General features: G+C 49.7%; 1 protein-coding gene across 9 annotated transcripts in view; it reads left to right on the top strand.

The window, feature by feature from the left end:
* MYRF (myelin regulatory factor) overlaps positions 1-26,361 on the top strand; it is a 142,965-nt gene that overhangs the window by 28,039 nt on the left and 88,565 nt on the right. The window contains exon 1 of one of the 9 annotated variants that reach the window (XM_045016210.1): positions 2,619-2,956. The exons of the other annotated variants lie outside the window; for them this stretch is intronic. Coding sequence (XP_044872145.1) covers positions 2,911-2,956 — 46 coding nt within the window. The 5' untranslated portion in view covers positions 2,619-2,910. Of the gene's footprint in view, positions 1-2,618; positions 2,957-26,361 lie in introns of those variants that run through there. 9 annotated transcript variants of the gene reach the window in all.

Raw genomic sequence — 26,361 nt, 5'->3', positions numbered from 1 at the left:
TTCTAATATATCTTTTTTGAGATGGGGCAACCAGATCTGTGCGCAGTATTCAAGATGTGGGCGTACCATGGATTTATATAGAGGCAATACGATATTTTCTGTCTTATTATCTAACCCTTTCCTAATGATTGCTAACTTTCTGTTCACTTTTTTGACTGCCACTGCACACTGAGCAGATGTTTTCAGAGAACTATCCACAGTACAGACATCAAGAGGCAGATTTTCAAAAGCACAAATCCTGCGTCATTGAATGACTGCTTTTCAACATCTCCGTTCTCTTTGCATCCGGGAGCCCCATAGTAGAGTGATGAAGTGCAGGATCTGAATGAACAGGGACCTGCAGGGCAGAAACGGGGTTCCAATGGCAGGACAGGGAGCTGGTGGGGGTAAAGTCCTTGTCAGCCCCCTTTCCCCCATGACACATTGTCCCAATGCTTAACATGATCATGGAACTGTATAAAAACCAAGAACAAATCAGCCAACCCACCCACGAAAAGAAGAATAAGAGAGTGAAAAGTGACTGAAATAACAGAGAAGCATGTGTGAGGCACTTGCTTCTGAAAGGCCAGATCCAACCACCTGCACTCACATTGAATACCTGTGCTACATGAGAAATAGGTAGCTATTCTTTGTGAGTAAGGGTGACTGGATCTGGCCTTCAACTACCAAACAACTGCTCAAATCTCCAAGCAGAAACAGAGGGAAATAAATAAATTCATTAGAATTGGTGCTGGCCAATCAAGAGCTGGTTCTGTGTGTCATGAGGTTCAGAGGTGTCTAATTCCAAGGCTCTGTTTCGAAGTCCATCACTGCGTGTGTGGAACCTGTCATTACGTCCAGATCCAGCTTTGAGGGAGCATTTGGAGCTGGGTTTTGATTCAAGTCTTGTGGCTAATGTCAACCTCCTCAGAGAAATGTTTTGCTTCCTCCCCGGGTACATGCAGCTTGTGTCTGTGGGCAGGGGGAGTGTATGTGTGCGGAGGGGGAGCGGGGGGATGGGATGTAATGGAGAATAACAATTGTCTTAATGGAAAGAGAGAGGAAAAAAAGGCTGTTGCGCTCTTGCTTTCCAACCCCGAAGAATAGACCTATTACTATCCCCAAACCTCAGCCCCCTCCCCACTCCCCAGAGAAGAATTGGTCACTGCACAGCTGTGTGAGAGAGAAAAATATATTTATATATATAAGAGAATCTGCCCTTCTGAATTGGTTTGTGGGGATGGACAAAACCTCATTGTGTGCTTTATCTGCCCAGAAGATAATGGGCCCACAGTCTTCTGCTGGCAGGGGTTCTGCCTTTGGTTAACTGTGGTCAGATAACTGTAACTTCATTTAGCTACTGTACTGTTATGTTTTTTGAGGCATTATTATTGATTGTGGACACATCTGGGGAAGAAAACCCAAATGTTCCCTCCCCCCGTTGAAAGAAAGAACGATGACAGGTTTTAAGAATGAGGATCGGACCCATGGGCTTGTGTGGAGGTCTCAAACTGTTTGTTTTCCGTCTCTTGTTGTTAAATTTAAGATGTGATTGGCAAAAATAATGATAATGTTAATGAGGCTCTTGTCTGTAAAGGGGGTGTCAAGGAACGATGGTTTCTTTCTTTCCTTCTGGGTCTTCTTCCTAGGTGTGGGAGTTGAGTGCTCAGAACCTAAGCGAAGTTGGGGCCCTGGCAGGACGCTCACTCTTTCTCTCATGACACTGGCAGTGATGGAGGGGTAAGTAGTTTGTATGAAACATGGGGAGGGCATTTCTGAAAGTGACAAATTGGTTAGTGTTGTTTCATCTAGGGAGGTGAAACTGGGCCATAAGGTCAAAGGTCTAACTGGGCTTTCTCAGATCTCTTTGTAATCTAGCTCAGGTTCTCTTCCCAAAACACATGCTTTGGGGTTATTTTTCAGTGGTGCTGGCAATCTAGCTCCTGTCAGAGACCCTACACTAACAAATCAATGCAGTCCAGACTCCCCCAGACAGCCTACAGTGTGGGCAGGCTAGTGTTTGTGAGTGACTCTACAAAGCCGTGTGTTCAGTCCAAACCCCCACACCTCAAACAACTCTACATTAAGGAGCTGGTGTGGGCAGGCTTGTGTTTGTGAATGACCTTACTGTTAACAAATCAGTGTGTGCACCCCTCCCCTACCGCTGTTCCTGACCTTAACAAAGCAGTGGGCTTAGCTCAGCCTGACAGAGGGCAAGGCCAGTGACAAAATAGTGCTTGACCGACCCTATAAAAAACAAACCAGTCTATGCAAGCCACCCTACAATAACAAACGGGGCGGGGGGTGTTGTCATCCAGACTCACCCTCACTGGGGATGTGCGGACCTCCCAGAGCTATCCTACAATAACAACAACCCTTGCTGGAAGGGAAGGGGGGCGCGGCATTGGCAGCGCTGGGCAGGCTTGGGGGGCAGGCGCGCCGGGGTGGGTGCGTGGCGGGAGGAAGGTGAGCCCGGCTGCCCCCGGGGCGATGGAGGGGAGCGGCTCCCCGCGGCGGGGTGCTTGCATTGCCCGCGGCGGCCAGCAGAGGGGCCGGGCCGGGAGGCGGAGCCGGAGGGAGGAGCCGCGCGGCGGGCAGGGCGCCCCGGAGCCAGCCGCCCAAGTTGAGTGTCAGGGCTGCTGCCGTTTCTCGGAGGCCGATGGGCAGCTGCCGGGGCCGGACGGGGCCGACACCCCCCGGGGGGAGCCGCGGCGGCTGCTGAGGGCTCCGCAGAGGGGCGCGCTCGGCGGCGCCGGAGCCGGGGCGCGGGGAGGCGGGCGGGAGAGCGGAGCGGGGCACGCGGAGCGCTCAGGGGCCGGTCCCCGCCGGCGCTGCTCGGCCCGAGCCCCCGGGCGTCCCCTCTGCGTGCCCGGGGGGATGCCCCCCTGCGGGCTCGGCCACTAGCCCGGCGGCCCGGTGCATGGCCCAGCTATGGAGGTGGTGGATGAGACGGAGGCTCTGCAGCGCTTCTTTGAAGGTGAGAGTCTGCGGTGGGCAGCCCGGGACCCCCGGCCGGAGCGGGGCGCAGACACCCCGCAGCCAGCGCCTGGCCGCAGCCCCTTTCTCCCCACCGGCCGCATCCCCCCGCATCCCCACTGATCCCCCACGTCTGCCCAGGCACTCGAGAACATGCCCAGCCCTGAGCAGGGAGCTGGGCACATAAATCAGCCCCCCCCCCGTACCTCCCAGCAGGGACCTGGGCACAGAAATCAGCCCCCCCCTCGTACCCTCCAGCAGGGACCTGTGCACAGAAATCGCTCCCAGAGACTGGTGCTCATCCCCAGTTCTTGTACCCCCAGCGGGGAGCTGAGTCCCGGTGGCCGCCCTTGTGACTGGGCACCTGCCCTCACCGCAGATGGCGGAAGTTGAACACAAGCGCCCCTCAGACTGGGGTTTAGCCATGGGCTCTGTCCGTCGCCCCATGACAAGGCCATTAGCCTGCCGCCTGCTTACCGCAGAGCAGAGCTATGCCAGTCCCAACACTACCAGGTCAGGGACACAGGCTCCCAGCAGACACATGCCACCATCGTAGTCTTCACTGTAGCACAGAGCCCAGCACCAGGCCAGCCTCTACAGTGACCCCGAGATCAAAGGCCTCAGACCAGTCCCCTGAGCCATGCACCATGGATGTCAGGCTCCTTGACTGAGGACTTCAGTACGTCTCCATCACCCCATATCCCCCTGTTCCCAGACCAAGGACATCAGCACAGATTCCCTTCCCTGTTCCCTCTATCCCATTGAAAAGGGACTCCTTACAGAACGCTTAGTCCTCCGCTCCAAATGCCCCGCCGATTGATCAGACCTACAATAACATTCTGTGCTGAGGGCTATATCACCTTTTTAATTAGCTTCCATAGGCTGGCACTGCACAATCAGAGACACAGATTCCCCTCAATCCCCAGAAGACCTCGGCTTGTATTCTCCTCTTAATACCAATGTGAATCAGGAGTGACACCGTTGAGGCCAGAGGAGTTATGGAGTGTAATGTTGGTGCAAGAGGAGAATCAGTCCCCTTTTGCTGGGTGCTGGACAAAGATCAAGGGTAGAACGTGACCCTTGAGTAATAACTGAATAGTTAGTAAAGTTAAACTGTTGCATTAAGAATCACTCAGTTGAATGAAGGTTATGGAGCAATTGGGGCCCTGCCGCCATTTCTGACCTTTGTTTAATTCCTCTTTCCTCTCGCTGTTTCTCCTCACTGCCTCGTCTTTGTGCACCTCTCTTTGCTCTGTCTCTCTGCATTTCTTTTTTTGTCAGTTCTTTTTCTCTCTCCTCTTTCCCTCTTCTTGGTATTGTCTATTTCCTTTCATTCCGGGTCCCCAGTCTCCTCGAGAGCCCTCTTCCTGTGGTCTCTGCTAATCTGCTTTCCAAGGGGAAGGGCGGCAGCAGTGGGAAACTGACTAATGTTTCAGGTGTGCATGTGCAGAATATCTGCCCTTTGCATCCAGCTCATTGCACAAAGAGCCTGTGGCAAAGGGAAGATATAGAGGATCATCCTAGCCAGTTGCTCTTTTTATAGCAGGTCCTGGGAGCTTTTGTTGGTGGTGACAGTATAATTTCCAATTGTCTTGAGGGCTGCATTAATACATTGATCAAGCCCAGAGTTTGGCCCCCCTCCTGCTGGTCTTTTAGTTGAGATTCACTCGCTCCGTGTTTGAGGAGTGCAGCTTGCTGATACTGTATTAACGGGAGGTTGTTTACCATGGAAGCCGCCCAGATCATAGGGAAATGAATGCATGGTCAATGGAAGGTGCTTTATCTAATGATTTGGACTATGGCTGCTTCTCTTTCTGTTTCTTCTCCTGTTCTGGTTTCTGTGAAATCTTTCCCTTTGATGTCTCTATAGCTCCTTTCTCTCTTTTCCTCAAAAGGAAAAGATTCTCTTGTTTTTCTAGTCATGATCCTAAGTCCCATGTGGAACAGGATTAACCAGGCCAGAAGCCTTGCTCCAGAGGCTCTTACATGCACCAAACTGCTTCCTAGTCAGCCTTTGTTTTCAGTGGCCCCACTCCCAATCCAGCTGCATCCTCAACCCACTGAACCCCACTCTCCTAGCTTCTAAGCTCCATCACCCCCCACCCTTGGCTGCCCCACTCGTGCTGTGCTGGGTAATATTTAGAAGCAGTGAACTTCGGTTGCCTTTCTCTTGTTGTCACTTTGAGGGGGGTGTTTTGTATTTCACAGGGTTTCGAGAGCCATCTGATTGATTTATTTTTGGTGAACCCTAAAAATCTCTTGCCCCTGTCTTCTCCTGTGAAAATGGAAAGTGAAGAAAACTGGGGCTGCAGGACACTTCTTTCATGTCTGCAAGTTGCTGAATTGTGTAACATTTTTATGTTCGCTCTTAGTTCGCACTGCAGCCTGCAGCATGGCAGTTCGTTTCCCATGGGCAGCTCATCCTGTTCTGTTGTGTTAATCAGTGTCTGTTATGCTGTGGTAGGTGAGGATGAGAGGGGAATGGAGGCATAAGCTTTAGCGCAAAGGATCACTGCCCGTGGAAAGGGGTGATGAGAAGATTCTTTTTTCTCTCTCTCATACATGCCAGCTATCCAGGGTGTTTTGAAGGAGTGAATGGTGAAACTGATCATCAGCTATTAGGAGTTGAAGGTTGGTGGCTATCTTGCTAGATTTCCAGCAAGGAGTCAGATTTAACCTGGGATCTCAGTGTCCTGAGAGATCAGTGATCTCTGGATGGGTAGTATAGAGGTGAACAAACATACCTTGTTTCTTCTCGGCATGTTAGACGTGTATTCATTTACAAGGATAAACTCCATTAGTAGGACTGATTCATATCCACACAAGTAACTTCTTTAAACTGAGTATCCCTGTTGCTTCCCATGGAAAGCTGCACGTTTGAATCAAGCCTTCCCCTCTTAGAGTGAATTCATTTTTCTTTCTCCATAGCACTCTCCAAGTAAGTGAAGATTTCACAGTAACGGGAATTTCTTTGTGCACATTGCAACATGCTGAAATAATTCGGGGAGTCCATTCTACTTCATTATAAACTGAGTCTCACCAGATCCAAGTCTGCTGTTAGCACACCACCATATTTATGAATAATCCTTTAGCACTTGATATTTTCGAAGTGCTGTACAAGGGTTAACAAATTAATCCTTGCAACCCTTTGGGAAGCAGGTGGGATTAAAACCCACGAGATCCTAACCCCTCGCCTCGTATTCAGTCTACATAGAATCATAGAACTGGAAGGGACCTCGAGAGGTCATCTAGTCCAGTCCCCTGCACATTGCTGTCTCTGGTATTTACGCATCTATTCATAGCAAAATCCTTCTGTAGAGGACTGTTGAAATCTTCTATGGGGAAAGGGTTATTCCATGTTTAAACTGGTGTCAGTATGGCGCTCAGGGTAGAAGCTTTTCCTGGGATCACAGCATCATCCTTAAGTTTGCACTTTGCCTAAGCAGCCATTTCCTTGTGAGTGAACATCCCTTAGATTCCAGGTCCCCAGCTTTGGGCCCGGCTGGTGAGGAGTGAGTTTGATTCTGGTTCCCCTTGGGTCCGAAAATCTCAGGAGTTGGGACTTTATTTCAGGAAGACGTTTCCTGGTTTCAGTCTCTCCCGTAGGAGTTTGCTGCTTTGACACGGAGCTAGGAGATAAAGAGAGAATGGAAACGGTTGGGGCTTTGCTCTGAGATTTGGGGGGATGAGGCGATTTGGAATTAAATGAGGCTTTTAAGGCATCTAGAGGAGGTTTGGGTGCAGGCTTTGCTGATGGGAGGAAGATGCTGTGGGGGAAGGCTGGGTTTGGTAATGTAGGCTCTGAGGGTTCTCTGGACGGGCGTTTCCCTATCATTAGTCCGAAAGAACCTAGCTCTTTGAGTCTGACTGTGCCAATCACATTACCACCCAGCAGAGCTGCCTGCAGCAGGGGAAATGGAACGCCTTGCGCCAGAGAGTGGGATGGCAGAGGCTATGGCGGGGAGGGTAAAGGAGTTAAGTTTGGTCTCTGCAGTGTTCAGTGTTTACCTAGAGCGTTTGTATTTTGTATCAAAGGGAAGGTGGGGAGTATAAAAAGCCTGACCCTTGGCTGGCACCCTGCTAGAAACCCTACCTTCCTCCCTGCCTAACACTCACACGAGGGAACCAGTTACGACAGAGCTCAGCTATTCGGGATCCCTCTCTCTCTCGGCTAATTTACGAGATAAGAGGTAGTTGAAGAATGTGCATCGGGAAAGATGTGCCGAGCGGCTTTAAAAGGAAGAACAAGCAGGACTGGGGGTGGATGGCGGCTTGGCAACTGTCTGAGGGTTGGCCTGTTAAATCTTTTTGTAGGGTGTTAGTGGGTAAAGTTCCTCTGTGTGTAGCAAGCCTGTTTGTGTGTGTGTGAGTACACAGACTGATTGTGTTTGCTCGCGTGCTCACAAGGGTTGCCATGGCCCTGCTGTTGAATTGTTGGTAGCTGCTTGAAAGGTCACAGGAATCTCTCAGCTGTGAGTGTGAATGAGTGAGTGTGTATTGGTGTTTATCATCCAGGAAGCGAGTGGATGATTACTCAGTGTGTGTGTATTAATGGGACTGAGACAGTGCCCTTCTCTGGTGCCTTCCATCCTGGATCTCAGCAGGCTTTCCAGACATTATTAGGGAACACAGCCCCTCTGCAAGGCAACTCAGGACTGTTGTCCTTGTTTTACAGATGGGAAACCTGAGGCAGAGTGTTGAAGTGACTTGCCCAAGGTCAGATGAAGGAAGAGCAGGGAATTGAACTTGCAACTACTGACTCCCATTCTCATCCCTTGGTCTAACCAATCCCTATCCTTTTGTTGGCATATGGTTGTGTTTGCACTATAGCTGCTACAGCAGCACAGCTACACCACGGCAGCCATGCCACCGTAGAGCCATAGTGTAGATGCTTTCCACAGTGGTGGAGGGTTTTTTCTGTCACTGTAGGTAATCCACCTCTCTGGGTGGTGGCAGCTAGGTCAGTGTAGCCGTGTCTACACCGGGGTTAGGCCGGCATAGCTGCAGCGCTCCGGGGTGTGAATTTTTCACACCTCCTGAGTGCTGTGTCTATGTCACCCTAACTTTTCAATGTAGACTGGATAATGCAGTGGAACAATAAGCAATCACACAAGGGGTGAGCAAAAATCAGTTGCTGAACAGAATTGGTCTTTGAAGAAAGAGGGAGCAGAATTCTTCTCAGCTGCTGGATCCTCAGCTGGGGCAAAACATCCCCACTCGAGTGATTGGAGCTTGGCTGATTTACGTCTGCTGAGGATCTGGCTCATTGTTAGTGAGCCTATAGTGAGGCCTCTCAAGACAGGCGGTAGTTTCAGGTTCCTACCCCACCAGGGTGTTGTGAGGATGTGATTGAGGGGTCCCAAAGGAGCCAGAGAGAAGCTGATTTGATATGTAGGAGGCAGAGGCAATACCATTGAAGTGCCGTGAACATGGATATAGGCTGAGTCTGTGAACTTGCACATCTAACTGCCACCACAGCCTCAGCATGCCCTGGCTCTTAGATCCTCCGCACCGCCCTGTGCAAAGGAAAGGTGGCTGTGGGAATGGAAGTGGTGATGCAACGTTTGCCCTGGAGAGGGGTGGGGTGGTACTTAGGGGTGAGACCGGAGCAGGGTGAGGACTGCAGGGAGCTTGCATCTCTGTCGTACCTCTCATCCAGCTGGCTCCCAAAGGACTTTAGTATATTTAGTAGGGGGTCACTTCCCCAACCACTGAAATGCAGCCACCTCTGAGGTGGAACGTGGCAGCTGTTAGCGCACACAGCAACGCTTCACATGAGTTTGGGACAGGAATTGACCACGATGCCGTATCTAATTGAGAATGTAGGTAGCATTTTGTTGGCAGAACATAATTATTTGAACTGAAATTTGCCCAGAACACAGGGTTAACACCCCTCCTCTTGTGAAGGTCTGTCGTGACCATAAGAGATCAGAGCCTCAGCTTGATGTCTCATTTGGATGATGGCCCCTCCAGCAGACTAGGATCTCATAGCGCTATGCTGTGGGGCTGGGTCATTCGTGACTCAGAGGGAAGAGCCCCATATACTGAATCACCAGCAGGTGCTCTGAATTTATCCAGGGACGGGGCTTCACAAATGCTCCTCAGCCTTGGCTACCAGGCTTGCCAGCTCAGCTGCGCTGCTGTCCGGGCCTCAGGGCTTGCTGGCTCAGCCATGCTGCCACCTCTCAGCCTTTGCACTGGCTTCCTCTGAGCACTCCCCACTGCTTCCATTTCTGAGGAGAGCTTTCCCCAGGGGAATCAATCTCATCCAGTCGGGGTGAAGACACTGAGCGGGGAACCGCAGGTGCTCTGGCTTTGCTCTGGCCTGTGAGTGAATGCAGAGAGCCTTTTGCCACCCCCTGGGAGAGCTGGTGGAGCCACCCACTCTGAACACAGGACACATCTGCTCCGGGGCTGATGTCTATGCTCGGCCCTGCTTGCGTGGAGATGGATGGGGGACAGTGGCCCCGCAAGGTGGCTGTCTAGCTAGGGGCTGCTTGCTGCGGGCAGGAAGCTAAGAGGCTTTGTGTGGAGAATTTCACTGAGCAGAGTTAGCCTGTGACAGAACGGCCTTGGGGAAGCTGGTACAGCACAAACACATGACCGGCCCTTTCGGTAATCCCCCCGAAGACCCAAATCCCAGAGGGTGCCTGTTAGAGTGAGGCGCTGCGCAGAGGTGGCAGCCTCCTGGCCTCCTCTGCCCCCCACCCCTCACAGAGAGAATAGAAAACCCGGCCAGCAGCAGCGCTGGGATCCACACAAGCCGAGCGAGACAGCAGGATGACTGAGGGGGAGAGTGGGGACGCTGGAGCGTGACACCTGTTGTCACCACGCTCAGAATGCGCTGGATCCGAGCAGGTAACTGCCCAGGGCCCCTTAACCCTTCCACTGCCGAGCTTTCCTCTCTCTCTGCCTGTCTGCTCTCCTCTATCCTGCCATCTGACCTCCCCAACCCACCTGTCTGCTTTGGATCTACACCTGGGTCCCAGAGGAGAGCGGGCAATTTGAGGCCACTGGTGAGCATGGCCCCCTTTCCAGGCCCCCTGCAGGGGAGAGGGAGGAACCCAGCACCCACTGAATGCCAGCCTTGGTCCCAGGCACAGGGAGACACAGCAGCTGTGGCCTGTCTTGGGAGGATGGAAGGAGAAGGCTCCCAGGAACCATGGCCACATCCTGCCTCCAGGTGTGAGCCCAACACAGAACAACCTGCTCCCCTATCCAGGGTCTCACAGTTCTGACAATGCTTTCCCAGGTGCAGCCCACTTCCCCTTGCCTGTGCCACATGGGTGCCTCTTTCCCTGGGGCTGAGAACATGTGGGAGGGGAGAAGGGAAGAGGAAGTGGGAGAAGGGCAGAGCTGTTAGGATATATGGGGGGAGGGGAGTAGATCCTGGAGGAGGGCAGTTGATGGGGGGCTTGGAGTTACTCCTGGTGCTGCGAATCAGAAAAAGCAACATGCGCTAATGCCCACAGAGGTTCCCTCTGGAGTTCGGGTGACCAGGGTCTGAGACATTCTTTGCTGCAAGTTCTTCCTGATGTGGGCTTCCATTCTGGCACAGGTGGCTGGGAGTGCTAGCTGGAGAAGGCAATTTGAGGCAGGAGGGCAGGGGTTGAACTGAGCTGAGGTGCTAATTATTCCACTGAGACAGCCTGACGGGGAAGCAAAGCCTTGAGGAGCTGCGTTTCCCCCTTGCTTGGTCTGGCGAACCCCTGGAGAATGGAGATGCCCTCTGGTCTTGTCAGCATCGCCAGAGCTGGGCAAACCCTGTGAGGAAGCTACCCTGAATGTTTTGCTCCGACGGTGCCTGCAGCCCTTTCCCACAGTGAATGCTCGCGTGCCAGGCGGCTGGTGGGAAGCAGAAGCCTTGCAGACACACCGTGAGCTGGTCTGAACCAGAAGCCGCTCCTCCGAGCCCTCTTTCTGGTTTATAAAAGTGTGAGTCGTCCAGTGAGGGGGCACAGACAATAGCAGGTGACCAAAGCGACCTGTCACCCGGCTGGGAGGATGAGTATTCAGATAGCTGCCATGAGCTGTTGGTGGGCATCCCTGGGGGTGAAGTGGATTTGTGTCAAGCATTTATGGAACAGGCTCTGGCGATTAAGCGGGGAGTGCTCACTGTCCATCTGGGAACAGGAGCAGGGGCACCATTTGCTGGTACGCTCCTTGTCTCCAGCTCGCCACATGACCTGTGCCAGAGTCTCTCTCTCATGGTGTCTCTGAGAGGGCTTTGTGCGCTGGTGACCCAGGAGAATGAAGTCTGCTGTATCCACAGAACAGGGGCAGTGCTGGCAGCACCACAGGGTGCCCCTTGCCCAGTGTGTTCTAGGGGGCTCAGGCCTAAGGAGAGCAGGAAGTTTGGTCATTGGCCACAATCAGCTTTTGGCTTCTCTGCTCCAACCGTCAACAGTGAGGCTGCCAACGAGCGCTGGATAGGGTGGGGTTTGCGACACAGACAGTAGGGAGTAGGCTGAGGTCACTGAGCTCATTGCACTGTAAAAGCATCATGTAGGAATGCCTCGTAGTCACCTCTGAGCTGGGGCTGGATTGGACCCAGCGAGAGGGGAAAGGCTTGGTGCCCAGCTGGCAGCCCCTGAGCCCACTCCTTTGGTCCTGGTGGTTACCCTTGCTCCCCAAAGGCTCCACTTGTGCAGTTTGGTGGCCACTTTTCTGTCTGGCTTGGGTGCAGTCGGTGTTTGCGACTGGCTGGCTGGCTGCGATGAGGTCTCTCTTAGCCTTTCGCCCTGCTTTGCTAGAGCAGGGAGGTCGCCAAGGTTCTTGGGCCAGATTCATCTGGAGTGTAATGCCAGGGCTGTTACACCTGGGGTTAACTGGCCCCTTCTGTCTGTTCATTGCCCACAAGTGCTGTGGAGGCTCTGTCTGTGACTAATCTGGCCCTAGGTCAGTGGCTGCTCCTCCTGGGGGGGCTTGCCCCACCCTTGGGCTGGGGCTGGCTCCTCTCCTCTGCTTCATTCTGTCCTGGTCTCTTCTACACCTGGAAATACAGACAGCAGATGCATTTTAAAGGGGGAGAGAGAAATGGGACCTCCTAGACTCTTCTAGTCCTGGGCTTGGGCCACATGAACTTACTGCTACCCCGATGGGGCCATGGCTGATATGTCCAGCTGGGCTGACCCTGTGTGTGCAGTGCCCCCACCCCATAGGATTATAGACTCTCTATTCTAAACAAGGGTCCCATGGACTTCATGGCTGTAACATGGCTTCCCCTGCGCTGCCTGTCTTCTCTCTGGCTGAAGGACCCCAGGACAATACCCTTGTTGGCCCACAGCTCAGGTGACCCTGGGGGTAGACCCCATTGGAAACTCCCAGCGCGGTATGCCATTTGTCAAGCATCCAGCAAGGAAAGCGGCGGGGTGGCTGTCTTGCACAGCATGCTGGGTAACTCCCTGCTCTTGATTGACTGGGCCTTGCCCTTGGACTTTGCGCTGTCTGATAAGAACCCCAATGAGCTAAATGGATCTGAGCAATGATTAACTCAATGTGTGCACTGCCAGGGAATGGGGAGCAGCTCTCTGGAGACACAAACAGGAGCCCAGCAAAGGACTGATTGAGCCCAGCCTGTAATTCCCGGTTGGGTGCCCCTCCCATGTGCCAGCTCTTAGCACTAGTCATCTCTGGGCAGCATCCTTCATGGGAGACAGACCTAGGCAAACACCTCCTTCCTGTCTCTTCCCCGCAAAGACAAACTGATGGGTGTAACCAGCGAGACAAGAGCAGCCCCCTAGATAAGGGGGAGAGGCCGCAGGAGGACAGCATGCTCCGGAGGGTAAGGCGTGCTTTTAGCAGGGATAGGGAAAGGATCCCCATGGACACATCTCATTATAAAGGTGGATTCTCCACCCCCCCCCCCCCTTTCTATGCAGTGCCCCCTGCTGGCTGGAACCCATTGATCTGTCCCCAGGGTGCTCTCCTCCATTTCCTACAGTGCCCCCTACTGGCTGGGACCCATTGGCCTGTCCCCTGGCTAACCCCCTCTCCTCTGTTCCTAAGGTGCCCCCTGCTTGCTGCGGCAGCGTGGCTTCCTAGTGTACACTTGTGAACCAATGCTGTCTGAATGGGTAGGGCATGGTAGGGCGATCCATCATACATGATGATGGTGGGGTGCCTGGCTGAGCAGGAGTTCCCCCTGTAGCATGCACTGGAGTGCTATGATGAAGGGTGTGGCTGACCGGAGCGCTTCCCTCCTATAGAAGGAGTGTAGTGTGACACTTCGAGCCAGGTACTTATCATGCTGAACTTTATGATGCCATTACCAAAGATGGTGGGAGAGAGATCTCTGGGAGAGAACTGCAAGCCCCAGGAGAGTGGCCAGCCACGGTTGCAAAACACAAATGGCAAGCAGTGTGGGAGAGCGAGGGAGGGCAGGGCAGGGCTCTAGCTTGGCCTCCTGGGATGGTGATGTGGGCCGCTCTTCTGGCCATGCAGGCAGCTAGAAACACATGGGATGGATTATTAAATAGCCTCATTTGTTCAGTTCCGTTACTTCAAAGGCTTCACCTTCTCTAATCCTCCACCAACCACTGCTCCCTTTCCCTATCTTCCACCCTCTCCTCCCCCTCTCTCTGTCCGTCCCTCTTTCCCATCCTCTCTCCCGCCTCCTTTTCTCTCTCCATATCTGTTGTAACTCTTTTCCACTTCATTGGAGCAGGTGGATGCTTTTATTCCATTCATTTTCCATAGTTATCTGCAAACTACCCTAAGAGTAAGAACAAAAAGGAGACAGGATTGAAAACAACATGCAGCTTGGGTATAAATTCAGCAGGAGCAGTGTGGAGGGGCTAAAGGCATGCTAACAGGTACATGCCATCCAAAATGTGGGGACTCCAAGCTCCGTGGTCCCTTTTAGCCTTGGAATCTATGATTCCTTTAAAAAAACACCAATGAAAACACTTTTTGGTGAGATTTAAATCTTCCCCACAGAGGCTCTCACCCTAACACTGCAGCACTGGGCTACTGTATGAGAGTCAAAGTGTCAGATCGACTAGGCTGGTTCTGTTGTCGCAAAGCAAACATAGCAATTGATGGAGGAGAGGCGCTGCAGAGGCAGCATGGCCAAGGGGATAAGCCACTAGAGCTTCCAAAAGAACCGAAGAGAGTTAAATGCCCACAAAGAATCCTGTGGCACCTTATAGACTAACAGACGTTTTGCAGCATGAGCTTTCGTGGGTGAATACAGATGCATCTGAAGAAGTGGGTATTCACCCACGAAAGCTCATGCTGCAAAACGTCTGTTAGTCTATAAGGTGCCACAGGATTCTTTGTTGCTTTTACAGATCCAGACTAACACGGCTACCCCTCTGATACTAAATGCCCACAGTGAATGAGAGCTGGGAGTCTCAGGCCTGAAGGCTCCTTTGCCAATCCCAGCTCGGGGTTGCTGGGTAACCTTGGGAAGTCGCATCCCCTCCTGATCCTTGACTGTCTTGTCAATCAGTAAGCTACTTGGAGCAGGGCCTGTCTGCTGCAATGTGTTTGTACAGCACCCTGCACAATAGGGCACCGATCTTGCCTGCAGCCTCTATGCAAATAATGAAGAGAATTTAAATTAAATCTTTAGTAACTGGTTAGTTGTAATAATCTTAGATGTTGCTAATAATATTCTCCAGATAAATGGTTTTTAATCTCTTGATGCCTCTTTACAAAATCCAAATCAGGCAACCAACGGCAACCCAGATAAAGAGTCAGTCAATCAATCAATCAACCAGCTTGTTCCTTGGGCTTTTCTTTTCTGACAAATGGCTGTGATTGGCACTGATAAAGCAAAGCCCTTAAATGCGTGCTTATGCCCTGTCACAGGGTGACTGGCCCCTTTAAGAGGGAACAGGTCCCGTTCACCTGTGACCAGTTAGTTGCCTCCTGGCAGGCCCTGGTAGAGGACGCCTGTCCTCTGTACAGACCCAGGCGGTAGATCAGAATGGGGAACAAGAAAGGGCAGCAGGGAATGCAGTGAGAGATGCCTGGAAAGAGCTGCATGAGGCCTGAGAGCTGGCAGTGAAGAGAGGACTGATGAGAGCACTTGGCGAGAACTGGCTGGAGCTGAGGATCCCGGGCCGAGTAGAACATTCATATGCAGGCTCCGAGGTAAAAGGGAAGAACCTGATCAGTCAGGGCAGGTTGAGCCCCCAAAAAGAGAGTTGATTCTTCAGAGAGGTTCCCATGAGAAAAAGCCGAGCAGGACTTGTAGGCAAAAGGAGTCTGGGGCGTAGGAGCCCTGCTGCCAAAGCCCTGAGTTGAGGACTGTGGGAGAAATGTTGCAGAAGGCCTGGCGAATTCCCAGAGGCCCTGGAATAGGAGCCCAGGAATTGAAAAAGAGGGACTGTTCACTCTCAGGTGGCCTGGAGAATGGGGTCCTGGAACAGGGCCAGAAGACCTGGGGAGTGGAGCAGTTAGCTCTTGGGTGGCCAGCCTGGAGAATGGGGCCCTGGCGTGGGGATGGAGAACTGCTGCATTTTAATCTATCTTACTGTGGCATTTCAAGAATTGTCTGTTTTAAGAGGGATCAGCTGGTGGTTGCTGTTATACTAATAAATTATGCCTGGATGCAGGGCTTGAACTGGACTCTGAGTGGGACATTTCTGTCCCTGGAGAGGTGGTGATATGTGAGGAGAAGATGGGCAACATAGTTGGTACTGGGCACTGTAGGGGAGAGTGAGGCAGGACTTGCCTGTAACGCCACAGGAGGGTGCTCTGGCGGGGAATGAGCCCTTTTATGTGCCCCTTTGACTTCAATGGGGATTAAGCATCTGCTTAAAGTAAAGCATGTGCTTAAATGCTGTGCTGAATTAGGGCTATTGGGGGTCTTTCATTATTTGTGGCACGCCAATAGAACGTCTTTGACACTGAGCGCTGCACAAAAAAAGGCGGTCCTTACCCCAAGGAGCAGAGTCTATAGGTTAAACCACAGGTGTGATCCATTGGCAAATCCTAGGCATGGTTTGGGGTGGGGTGGGGGTGGTTCTTTTTCTGTTTTAATTCTAAACTTGTTTCCTGAGGAGGTTGTAGGAGAAGTGAGTTTCTGGAACAGGGGTCGGGGGGAATGGCTTGGTGGGTGGGTCCCATGCGGAGGGGCAGCCTGGTGAAGTGCATAGAGAAGAGTAGGAAGCAATAAATGGGCCATTGAGACAGGTACTGTTGGTGAAGCCCCCGGGGAGTGAGGAGGGCGCAGTCAGAAACGAGATGGGGAAGGGCTGAACTGCGGAGAGCTCAGAAGGCCAGGATGAAAAGTTTGCACTAGATGTGGTGTTGATGGGGGAGCTGCTGGAGGGACTCATAAAGGGGAGCAGTGTGATTGGCCCAAGAGTCAAGAGGGAGAATTTATAATTAGAGACGTGCTGATTTGCCCAGGGAAGTTCTGCTCTTGTTGAGAGCTGGGTTCCTCTGGCTTGCGATGTTTGCTTCCAGGATGCTCTGACAGGCACGCATGGGGGGAGTCCTATCTCAGGCACCATGGTTCTGATCGTCCTAAGGAATATTTCAAGGTGAAGTAGACAATTGTTTTACGTGTGTCTGCACTGGGAATTGTCAGTGGTAGCAGCGCTAGTGTTGTCTGCTTACAGCCATTCTTATTGTTGCCTAGTGGTAGAAGCGCCTGTGTATGCGAGAGCTTCTCTTGCTGCTATTCTTGGTGGAGCTGCACTGGTTTGAGAGAGTGTAAGGCCTGTGGGAGTGACCACAATCATTTGATTTAGGAAACCTGAACGGACTCTGTCAATCAGTTTAGACTCAGGATTATGGACGGCCCCTGCAGCTGATGTCAATTGGCGTAACTCCCTTGAAACCAATAGAGAGACACTGATTTGCACCCCTTGACGATCTGACCCATAACATGTAGACTGTAAAGTTTTTATTATAGTATCTTTAAATGAAAAAAAAGTGGTTTATTTTATTTAAACATTCTCTGTGCAGTGCTGGAAACGCAGACACAGCAGCACTGACCAGGTAGTAGGAACTGACGGGCACTAGAAAGTAGAACTGATTCATCTTATTTCACTGCTCAGGCTAAGCGAAGTTCAGCAACTAAACAAAGAGCACTAGGGAGTTCAAAGGAAGTTAGGGTCCAGTGCTGCAAATTACTCACAGGAGGAAATGTTATTCATGCGAAGAAACCTGCCGAAGATGATGGCTTTGCAGGATTGGCCCTCACTAATTCCCACTCATCTGGTTCACAAACTGATACCTCTAGATTTACTGAGAGCTCTGAACGCACTTCTCCATTAAAGGTCTAATATCCAAGAGCTGTTGAGATGTCTCATGTTACTGAGGTGTTACTCCCTGTTATGATTTGTGTTGTGGTGGTGACTAGCGCCTGCACCTGAGATCAGGGCCCTATTATGTGAGGTGCTGGACAAACACACAGTAAGAGACAGTCCCTGCCCTGAAGTGCATACGGTCCATATAGACAAGCTGAACAAACAGGACTGGCCATTGGGGTGGGCAGGGGTACCAAATCCCTGAGGTTTTTTTTTTGCTTGTGCTCTTGGGGAAGGAGTGGCTCTGGAAACATTTTCCGTCTTGGGTGACAAAATATCTAGGGCCAACCCTGCAGACAAAGTGGGGAAGGAAAGGAAAGATTATTTTCATGTTACAGTTGGGGGACTAAGGCTCAGAGAGATGAAGTGACTTCCCAAGGGAGTCGGCAGCAGAGCTCGGAATTGAACCTACATCTCCTGGGTGCCTTAACCACAAGACCAGCCTTCCCCTCTAGCTGTACACACTTAACTAGGGAGTGTCACAAATAATTAAAACTTAGCTACATTGCTAAAAATAATTGTGTACAGTCCAGTTTGAGAGTCCATATCCCTTGTGTACCTTCCCCCACCCCATTCGCTTACCTGCAAATTAAAAAAATTCCATAACTGGGAATTAATTTTTTAGCAAAGTTCTGCTGTGTGTGGTTTTTGTGTCTTGAAAATGTCTCTCCTTTAAACAAAGAAGTTGTGAAGTTTCATAGCTTTTTTTAAGCCCAAAGAGGACCATTAAATCATCTAGTCTGACCTCTTGTGTAACATTGGCCTGAATAATACAATAGCCAGCTAAAACTGAGGGGAGAATACATGAAAACGTGGGTGGTATTTACTGCAGTTGGAATTTATCCAAGACATTGAGGTTAATACCCGTGTTCCTGTTAAAAGAACCATGGGATTTTTGATCATGTGTGACCATGGTTTGAGGTCTCATCTGATAAACAGTCTAGCCCCATGCTGGGGCATTCACAGAGAAGACCATCTCCTTCTGAATCGGTCTTTACAGAACCTTTAAAGACCCAAGTTCTGATGTGGCCCAACCTTGTGAGAGCTGCTGGGATCACAACCCACGGTGGCATGGCTGCGTGGGACAGGAGCCCCAGCGTGAGCTTGGGGGAAGGTGGAGAAGTCACAGGACGATTAGTGCAGATTACCAATTATATATTTATTTCAAACTAGGCTTTCTTTAAAACAATGATAATGTTTCAAACAAGAACATTCAGTTCAACTGGCAGCCAGGCTTCTGACTCCCTGGACAGTCATGTTCTCAGCATGGGGTCCCCGGAGGAGTCTTTATGTGAATAGGGTCCTTGATCCCATGTTACCCATGCCCCTGTTACCAGCCCCCCATACGCTCTGTGTTATACCTCAAAGAGGAAGGCAAGGGGGTTGAGTGGACTGGGACCCAGGAGACCAGGTCTGGGTCTATTCCTGGCTCTGACACTGACATGCTTTGTGACCTTGGTAAAGACACTTCACCTCCCTGTGGCTCTCTCTCTTCTTTTGACCTTTGTCTTGTTGATTAAGATTGTTAGCTCTTTGGGGCATGGACTCAAACACTCTGTGTTTGAACAGCTCATTTCACAAAAGGCCCTCGATCTTGGCTCAGGCCTCTAGGTACTAGCATAATATAAATAATTAAGAAGGTATCCATGATCTAGGAAGTTATTCTCAGCATGGGATGAGCAGATGGGATATTGAGGGTGGCTATGCTGTATGGATCAAAGCTCTTGAGACAGGGGATATCAGGAAAACTGAAGAATGGAAGAGGAATGCCCTGTTGGCTTGGGTGGGGTGTGGTTGACTGGCCCCCTGGCATGTCCCCAGATAGTGGTGGCATCTGGTTAAGAATAGACTGTTGTATTGAAAAGCACTGTGAGAAACCGTATTTGCCTCTCACAAGATGCTTGTACAGTAGTGAGAGAAGTGCAGGGAGGATGTGGCCTCTACAGCAGTTATACTCCTAGTACCTTGGACAGCAGTGTTGTCATTTAAATATGTTTCCTATGTCATTTGTCTTGCAAGAAGCGTAGATCTCTGCTCACTTCCCTGTCATGTTTCAAGCTCTGGAGGGAAACATGAGAATTAACCTCCATATACATCACCCAAGGAGGTGCAGTGCGATGAAAGGAAATTTTAGCCTTCTCCTATGAACTCTCTGTGTCTTTCCTCCATCTGTTGTTCTCCACACAGCACACCTGGGATCTAAGGAAGGTATGGACCATTAGGCTTGTCTTCCCCATCAGCCCTAAACTACAAGAGTCAGGGAACATTGCCCACCACTGACAGCCATGGAAGAGACCAGGCAATGCTGGAAGAGACCAAGGAAATCTAAGACTGGAGAAATGCTTCTTTGGAAGAGCCCAGTGCAACTGATGGGCCTTTGGAAGAGAGAAATTGTAGCTCTGAATGGGGTGGATCTTTGGAAGAGCACAAGTTTCATTGGCAATGGAGACAAGTCTTTGCAGGGACTAGGTGCAGCACATGACTTGAAGAGCCAGAGTGCGTGAATCCACCAACTCTGAGAAGGCTGCTCTGGGGTGTAACTTGTCTGCAGTGAAGGCCCATGAGGAAGGGCCTTCTGGGTTGAGAGATTTATGAAACCTGATGTGGCCCTCAGGCCAAAAAGTTTGCCCACCCCTGCTCTAGCTCAAAACCCCTTCACATTTTCCACTTAGGTAAATCTCGCTGAAAATCCATACATAGGCTCCACTGGAAGAAGGCAGGTTGTAATTAATTGTTATTAGGAACTGTTGTATCTAGCTGATATAGTTAAGAGCATGAGATTTGTCATGGCCATAACTTTTAAGGCTTTTTGTTACAAGTCATGGTCCCTGTCACCCAGGCTAGCTTGCTACTTTCTTCTTTAGCAATTTGGCTCGAGATATGTTCATTGCACTGGACCATGAAAGAATAACCTGAGTTTTAAGAAGACAAGATGGGTGACATAATATCTTTTATTTGACCAACTTCTGTCGGTGAGAGAGACAAACTTTCGCACCACAAGGAGCTTTTCTATGGCTCGAAAGCTTGTCTCTATCACCAACAGAAGTTGGTCTAATAAAAGGTATTACCTCACCATCTTGTCTTTCTAATATCCTGGGACCAACGTGACTTCCAATCTGACTTGGGGGAAAATTCCCTCCTGACTCCACATATGGGGATCAGATAGATCCTGAAGAAGTAAACAAAAACCAGCCAACTAAGCATGTAACAAGACAACTAAGCTCTTAGTCCTTATGTCACCAGTCTTCAGATGTGTGTCATCGTGCTCCAAGGATGTTTAGCGCACGTCTCGTTTTACAATCAGTAGGTCCAGAGAACTTGCATCCAAGAATTTAGAAGAGCTGGCTGAAAAGCTCGCTGGACCGTTAATGTTGATTTTTCAGTAACACTGGGGACGTTCCAGAAGCCTGGAAGAAAACTAATCTTGTGCCAATATTTAAAAGGGTAAATGGGATGACCCAGGCAATTATAGGCCTGTCAGTCTGACATGGATCCCAGGTAACTTAATGGAGCGGCTGATATGGGACTTGATTTATAAAGATTTAAAGGAGGGTAATTTAATTAATGCCAATCAACATGGGTTTATAGAAAATAGATCCTGTCAAACTAACATGATATATATAATATAATATTATTATTACTTTTTTTATTACAAGTTTGGTTGGTAAAGTTAATAGGGTTGATTGTAATATACTTAGACTTCTGTAAGGCATTTGACTGGGTATCACATGACATTTTGATTAAAAAACTAGACTGATATAAAATACAATGGCAAGCATTAAATGGATTAAAAGCTGGCTAACTGATAGGTCTCAAAATGTAATTATAAATGAGGAAATAGCATTGAGCAGATATGTTTCTCATGGAGTCCCACAGGGATTGATTCTTGGCTGTATACTATTTAACATTTTTTATCAATGACCTGGAAGAAAACACTGATAAAGTTTGCAGATGATACAAAAATTGGGGAGAGGTAAATAATGAGGACAATCAGGTGACTGATATAGAGTGATCTGGATCAGTTGGGAAGCTGGGCACAAGCAAATAATAATAACATAAGAATGGCCCTACTGGGTCAGATGAAAGGTCCATCTAGCTCAGTATCTTGTCTTCTGACAGTGGCCAGTGCCAGGTGCCCCAGAGAGAATGAACAGAACAGGTAATCATCAAGTGATCCATCCCCTGTTGCTCATTCCCAGCATCTTACATTTTAACAGGGCTAAATGTAAATGTAGACATCTGGGAACAAAGAACGGAGGCCATACTTACAGGATGGGGGATTATATCCTGGGAAGCAGCGACTCTGAAAAAGATTGGGGAGAAATGGTGGATAATCAGCTGAACATGAGCTCCCAGTGCTAGGCTGTGGCCAAAAGGGCTAGTGTGACCCTTTGATGCATAACAGGGGAATCCTGATGAGTGAGAGATTATTTTACCTCTGAATTTGGCACTGGTGACTAGAATACCATGTCCAGTTCTGATGTCAACAACTCAAGAAGGATGTTGATAAATTGGAGAGGGTTAAAGGATTAGAACCCATGCCTTATAGTGATAGACTCAAGAAGCTCAATCTATTTAGTTTACGAAAGAGAAGGTTAAGGGGTAACTTGATTACAGTATTTCTTTTTTGTTTTGTTTGTTTTTGTAGGCCTTGTAGGCCTCCTTGGTCCAGTTAGGCCAAGAACATCCTGTGGTATTACAGTAGGTCTGCTTCTGGCCAGCACCAGGAGGCACAGAGGAATGGGTAGAAATGAGAAAGGGGGAAAAAACTTGATAGAACCTCAAGGAAAGTGTGATCCTACTATCTGAGTCTCTGGTGAATTATCTGTTTAGTTCATCCTGCTTCAAACTGACCATTTCCTCCATCCTTACTACTTCCTTATTATGTCACCTTTCAGTCCTGTCTTCCAAAATGGTTCTCAAACATTGCTGAAATCTCTTAACACCCTTGGGAGGCTGGTAATCTCCTGCCTGGAATAAGGGAATGATCTTCCTACTTTGTTTATAGCTTCTGACCTGTGGCTGAAGGATTATGGACAAAGCATAATGTTAAACCACAATTCTCTATTCTGTTCTGTTCTATGTATATTCTTATAGTCTGTTTGTCACCACAGTATCTGAGCATTCTCCAGTAGTGCATTAAGCAATGTGACTGATATCTGCCACGTTGTTTGTTCTCTCATCGTCTCCTCTGGGGTGAAGTGTAATGGAGTGTTTTGTATTGGTAGTGTGACTTTTTTTTTTTTTAAATTTATCTATCACTCTGTTTTTATGTCAGAGAACGCAAGGTCAAAGAAATGCACCTTGCAGTTGGTGCAGAAGGTGGTGAGGTTTGTCGTGGTCCTGGGAGAGTTCATTCACAGTCTCGGGCCAGTCCCAGAGAAAGTTGTGGCTCCTGCACACTTGAATTCTGCCCTTTGTGTAGAGAGTTCCATTGTGCTAGAGAAGTACAGTTGTTGACCACAATCTTCATCCCGGAGCTTTACACCATCTTTTAGATATCCTGTCCCCAGGCCATGGAGCACCTTGAAGATAAAGGACCAAGTCCATGGACTTGACTCGACATTGTATGGGAAGCCAGTGTGGAGAGCAGAGGGCAGGTGTGATGTGCTCACGGTAGCCAGTGTTGCTGAGGAGATGCCATGCGGTGGTCTGTGCTAGTTGGACTTTCCTAAGTGCTTAAGGTTTCATGCCCAGGTACAGTGCATTGCTGTAATCCGGCTGAGAGGTGGTGAAGGCATGAATAACAGAGGCTAGGTCATCATCTGCCAGGATGGGACAGTCTCCTAGCCCAGTGGAGATGATAGAAAGTGTAGGATACATGTATGGGAGAGCTCAGTATCAGTGAAGAATTGTGGGTGTGTGTCTTCAACCAACAGAGACCAACTGCACCATGGCTGCAAGCTCTTCAGAATACCTTCCTCTGTCCATCAGCATCGCCTCTGTCTTGTCCAGCCTCAGCCAGCTGTCTTGGTGGTAGTGATGTAGTCGTATGTGGCGAAGGATAGGTAGAGCTGTGTAACATCTGCATATCACTAGCACTTGAGTCTGGGTTGTCTGACCAGTTCACCTGGTGGCTGCATGTGGCTGTTGAAAAGGAGAGAGAATTGAGCTTGTGGGACTCTGTGACAGGGTACTCCACTCACCACTAGGATGGCGCTGCCTCCTGGTCACTCTGGAGAAGAGCTTGCCAGGTCAATGCCCCTTCCCGCAGTTGCATGCCATCGCTCTGTCTCTCACCCAGTCTGCAGCCCCCTCTCGCTCCACAAGCTGCTGCTGCCTCTTCGTGTCTCAGTCCTCCAGCCAGGTCACTATCTGTGTTTCCCACTTCTGCGATATCAAAGTCACTTCTCCCTAGCAGTCTTAGGCAGTCTTCCCTCTCACTGCCCCTTGGTGCCATTCCCTCAGTGGCTGGTAGGGGAACCAAGTTCCAGCTCAGGGACCGTCTAGCAGCCAAGGTCTGTTCTCTTCTAGTCTTTACTGCCTTTCCCTGAGCCTTCTCCTCCCATCTGGCACTCCCTGCTCTTTGGCTTTGCCAGCTTCCTAACTCCCCTCCCTCAGGGAGTAACTGTGGGCTACCTGTCCCTGTCACCTCCAAAGCTGTCTCGCTTCTCGCAGGGAGTGACTGCAGACTTTCCCAGCAGCCCCCTTTCTGCTTCCAATTTCTTGTCTTTATAGTCCCAGCCCAGCTCTCTCGCTCCCCAGCTGGGCTCCCTCACTTGGTCAGGGGATTACTGGGCCCCCTGATTCCCCTCAGCTGTGGCCTGTTGGGTTAATTGGCTCCCTTCCCACTCTGCATTAACCCTTTTGGGGCTAGTGGGGAGGGGGTAAACACCCCATCAGACTCCTCAAGTGAGGGGACTAGAGAGTGTGTGTGTGTGTGTGTGTGCAGCTTTCCATCCCTTCTTGTTGGGTGTGTCCCTCCAAGAAGAACTTGCATCATTTTAGTGCATTACCTTTCACCCCTGCCACCTGTCTTAAGTGAGAGAGCAGTGTCTTATGGTCTACAGTGTCTAATGCTGCGTAAAAGTCTGGGAGGTTGAGAATGGATGTCTGCCCTCCATCCACTGATGGGAGGAGATCATCCATCAATGCCACTAAAGCGGTTTCAGTTCCATGCCCTGGCCTGAATCCAGATTATGCTGGGTCTAGAATATTAGCTTCAGCTCGATAGGTTTGTGCTTGGTCTGTGGTTAGCTTCTTTGAGTTTGTTCGGGCGTGGAAGGTTTGACACTGCATGGTAGTTGGGTAGAACTGATGTGTCCAGGGAAGGTTTACTCCATGTTGGCTGGTCTGTTGCGTGTTAGAAGGAGGAAGGGAAGAGTTCTTCTCTGAATGATGCATCAGCTATTTGAGTCAGGACTGGCACCAGTTGCTTCTGGCTCTATCATGTATCAATGGATCATATTAGAGTGTAGTGTCTAGAGAGGATTGCACAGCAGTCAGTGTCCACTCTGATCCTATTTAGTGTCTTCGTTGATGAGTTGGAAGTGAGAGCTTTTAGTGAATGTTGCTAATGGTACTAAGTCGGTGGGAATTAGACTCCTAAATCACTTAGGTACTTTGGAAAATTTTACCCATAATTCAAAAAAATGCAACCCCTCACCCCCACCTCCCCAAAAAACCTGGACAATGGGTAAGCTTATGGAAGTGCTGTGACTACTGCTTTTCATACTGACCAGTAAAGTCTCATTGTTTCCTTCTGCTCCACCGTCTGTTTGTTGAGTCCATCTGTTGTCTCTTGTCTTAACCTTAGATTGTAAGCTCTTCAGGACCCGGACCATGTCTTTGTTATTTGTGTGTACAGTGCCAAGCATTTTGGAGCCCTGATTCCTGATTGGGGCCCCTAGAAGCTGCCAGAATATAAATAATAATTGGTAATTTAAAAAGAGTTACAGGAATCAGAAATGTGGGCCCAAAATAACAAAAGTGAGAAAGATGGGACATATCCTCTCATCTGAATTTCCGTTGAAGTAAAGGGAGTTTTGCCGATTTATACCAGCTGAAAATCTGGCCCTCAGTTTGGAAAAATACAAGTTAATTCATCTGGGGAAAAATAATTCCACGCATGGTTACTCAATGGAGGGAGGCTGCTGGGAAGCAGTAAGACTGCGGGAGACCTTGGGGTGATAGTGGATAGGAAATTAGATTTGGAGTTTGCAGTGCTATATGGCAGCATGAAAGGTCAGTGCAATGCTGAACTGTGTATGAAGAGGCATCACATCACGCATAGTCCTTCTCCATTTGGTTGTTGAGTGACAGCACCTAGGATTTTGGGCTGGGTGGATATTGGGTCTATGGATCACATTACCAGACAGCTTGGAGGGAGGTCAGAGAAGAGTCACAGAAATGATCAGGGACTGGAAAGGTCGACTTACTAGGAGAGACTAGTGGAGTTTAGCTAAACTCCACTAGTCTGACTATGGAACCCATATGTTGGCCAGCAACAATTTATGCCAGTGGACCCCTTGATTTCACTGGTTCTTGGGTTCTCAGCTGGTTCATGATATCAGTTCGCACATTGAGTACGAAGGGTATAAACCACAAAGAGGGAGAGGAATTATTTAGTACAAGGGGTCTCAGCAGGTGTGATGTATAGAGATGAGGACAGGCTGAATATCAGGAAAAGCTCCGTGACAGTGAGATGTCTTTGGCTGTGGAATAGTCTCCCAGCAGAAGTGGGGGAAGTCCTGTCACTTGGGACATTTTCAAACTAGACTGGGCAGAACCGTGGAAAATGAATTGTCATGTGCAATCCTGTTCTGTCCCCAGCGGGACGAATGGAATGATCAAATAGATCTTTTGATTTAATGACTCATGCTACACTACTTGTGTAATTTTCCTTCCTTCCCACTTCCTCTTGTCACCCATCTCTCTGCAAAAGTTGCACAGGCTGCCAGTGAATCTGAGTAACTGGTTCAAACATTTATTGCTAAATTTTCTCCCCCAGATAATTTTTTTAAAAAATGTTAAAAACATGAAGTGCATGCAGTGCTGGTAGAAGGAGCTGGACCAGCCGCTGGGGAGGGGCAGCGTGGGAGACGACACATTTCCTCCTCTCCAAACATGAGAGTAGAGATCACTGCTCAGGGTCCATTCAGGTCCCAACAGCCTCTCTGAGACAGCCAACAAAGCGGCC

The sequence above is a fragment of the Mauremys mutica genome, chromosome 4, assembly GCF_020497125.1.
Source record: "Mauremys mutica isolate MM-2020 ecotype Southern chromosome 4, ASM2049712v1, whole genome shotgun sequence".
NCBI classification, from domain to species: Eukaryota; Metazoa; Chordata; order Testudines; family Geoemydidae; genus Mauremys; species Mauremys mutica.
Note: the sequence above shows the minus strand (reverse complement) of the source record. Positions and strands in the feature narration are given on the sequence as shown.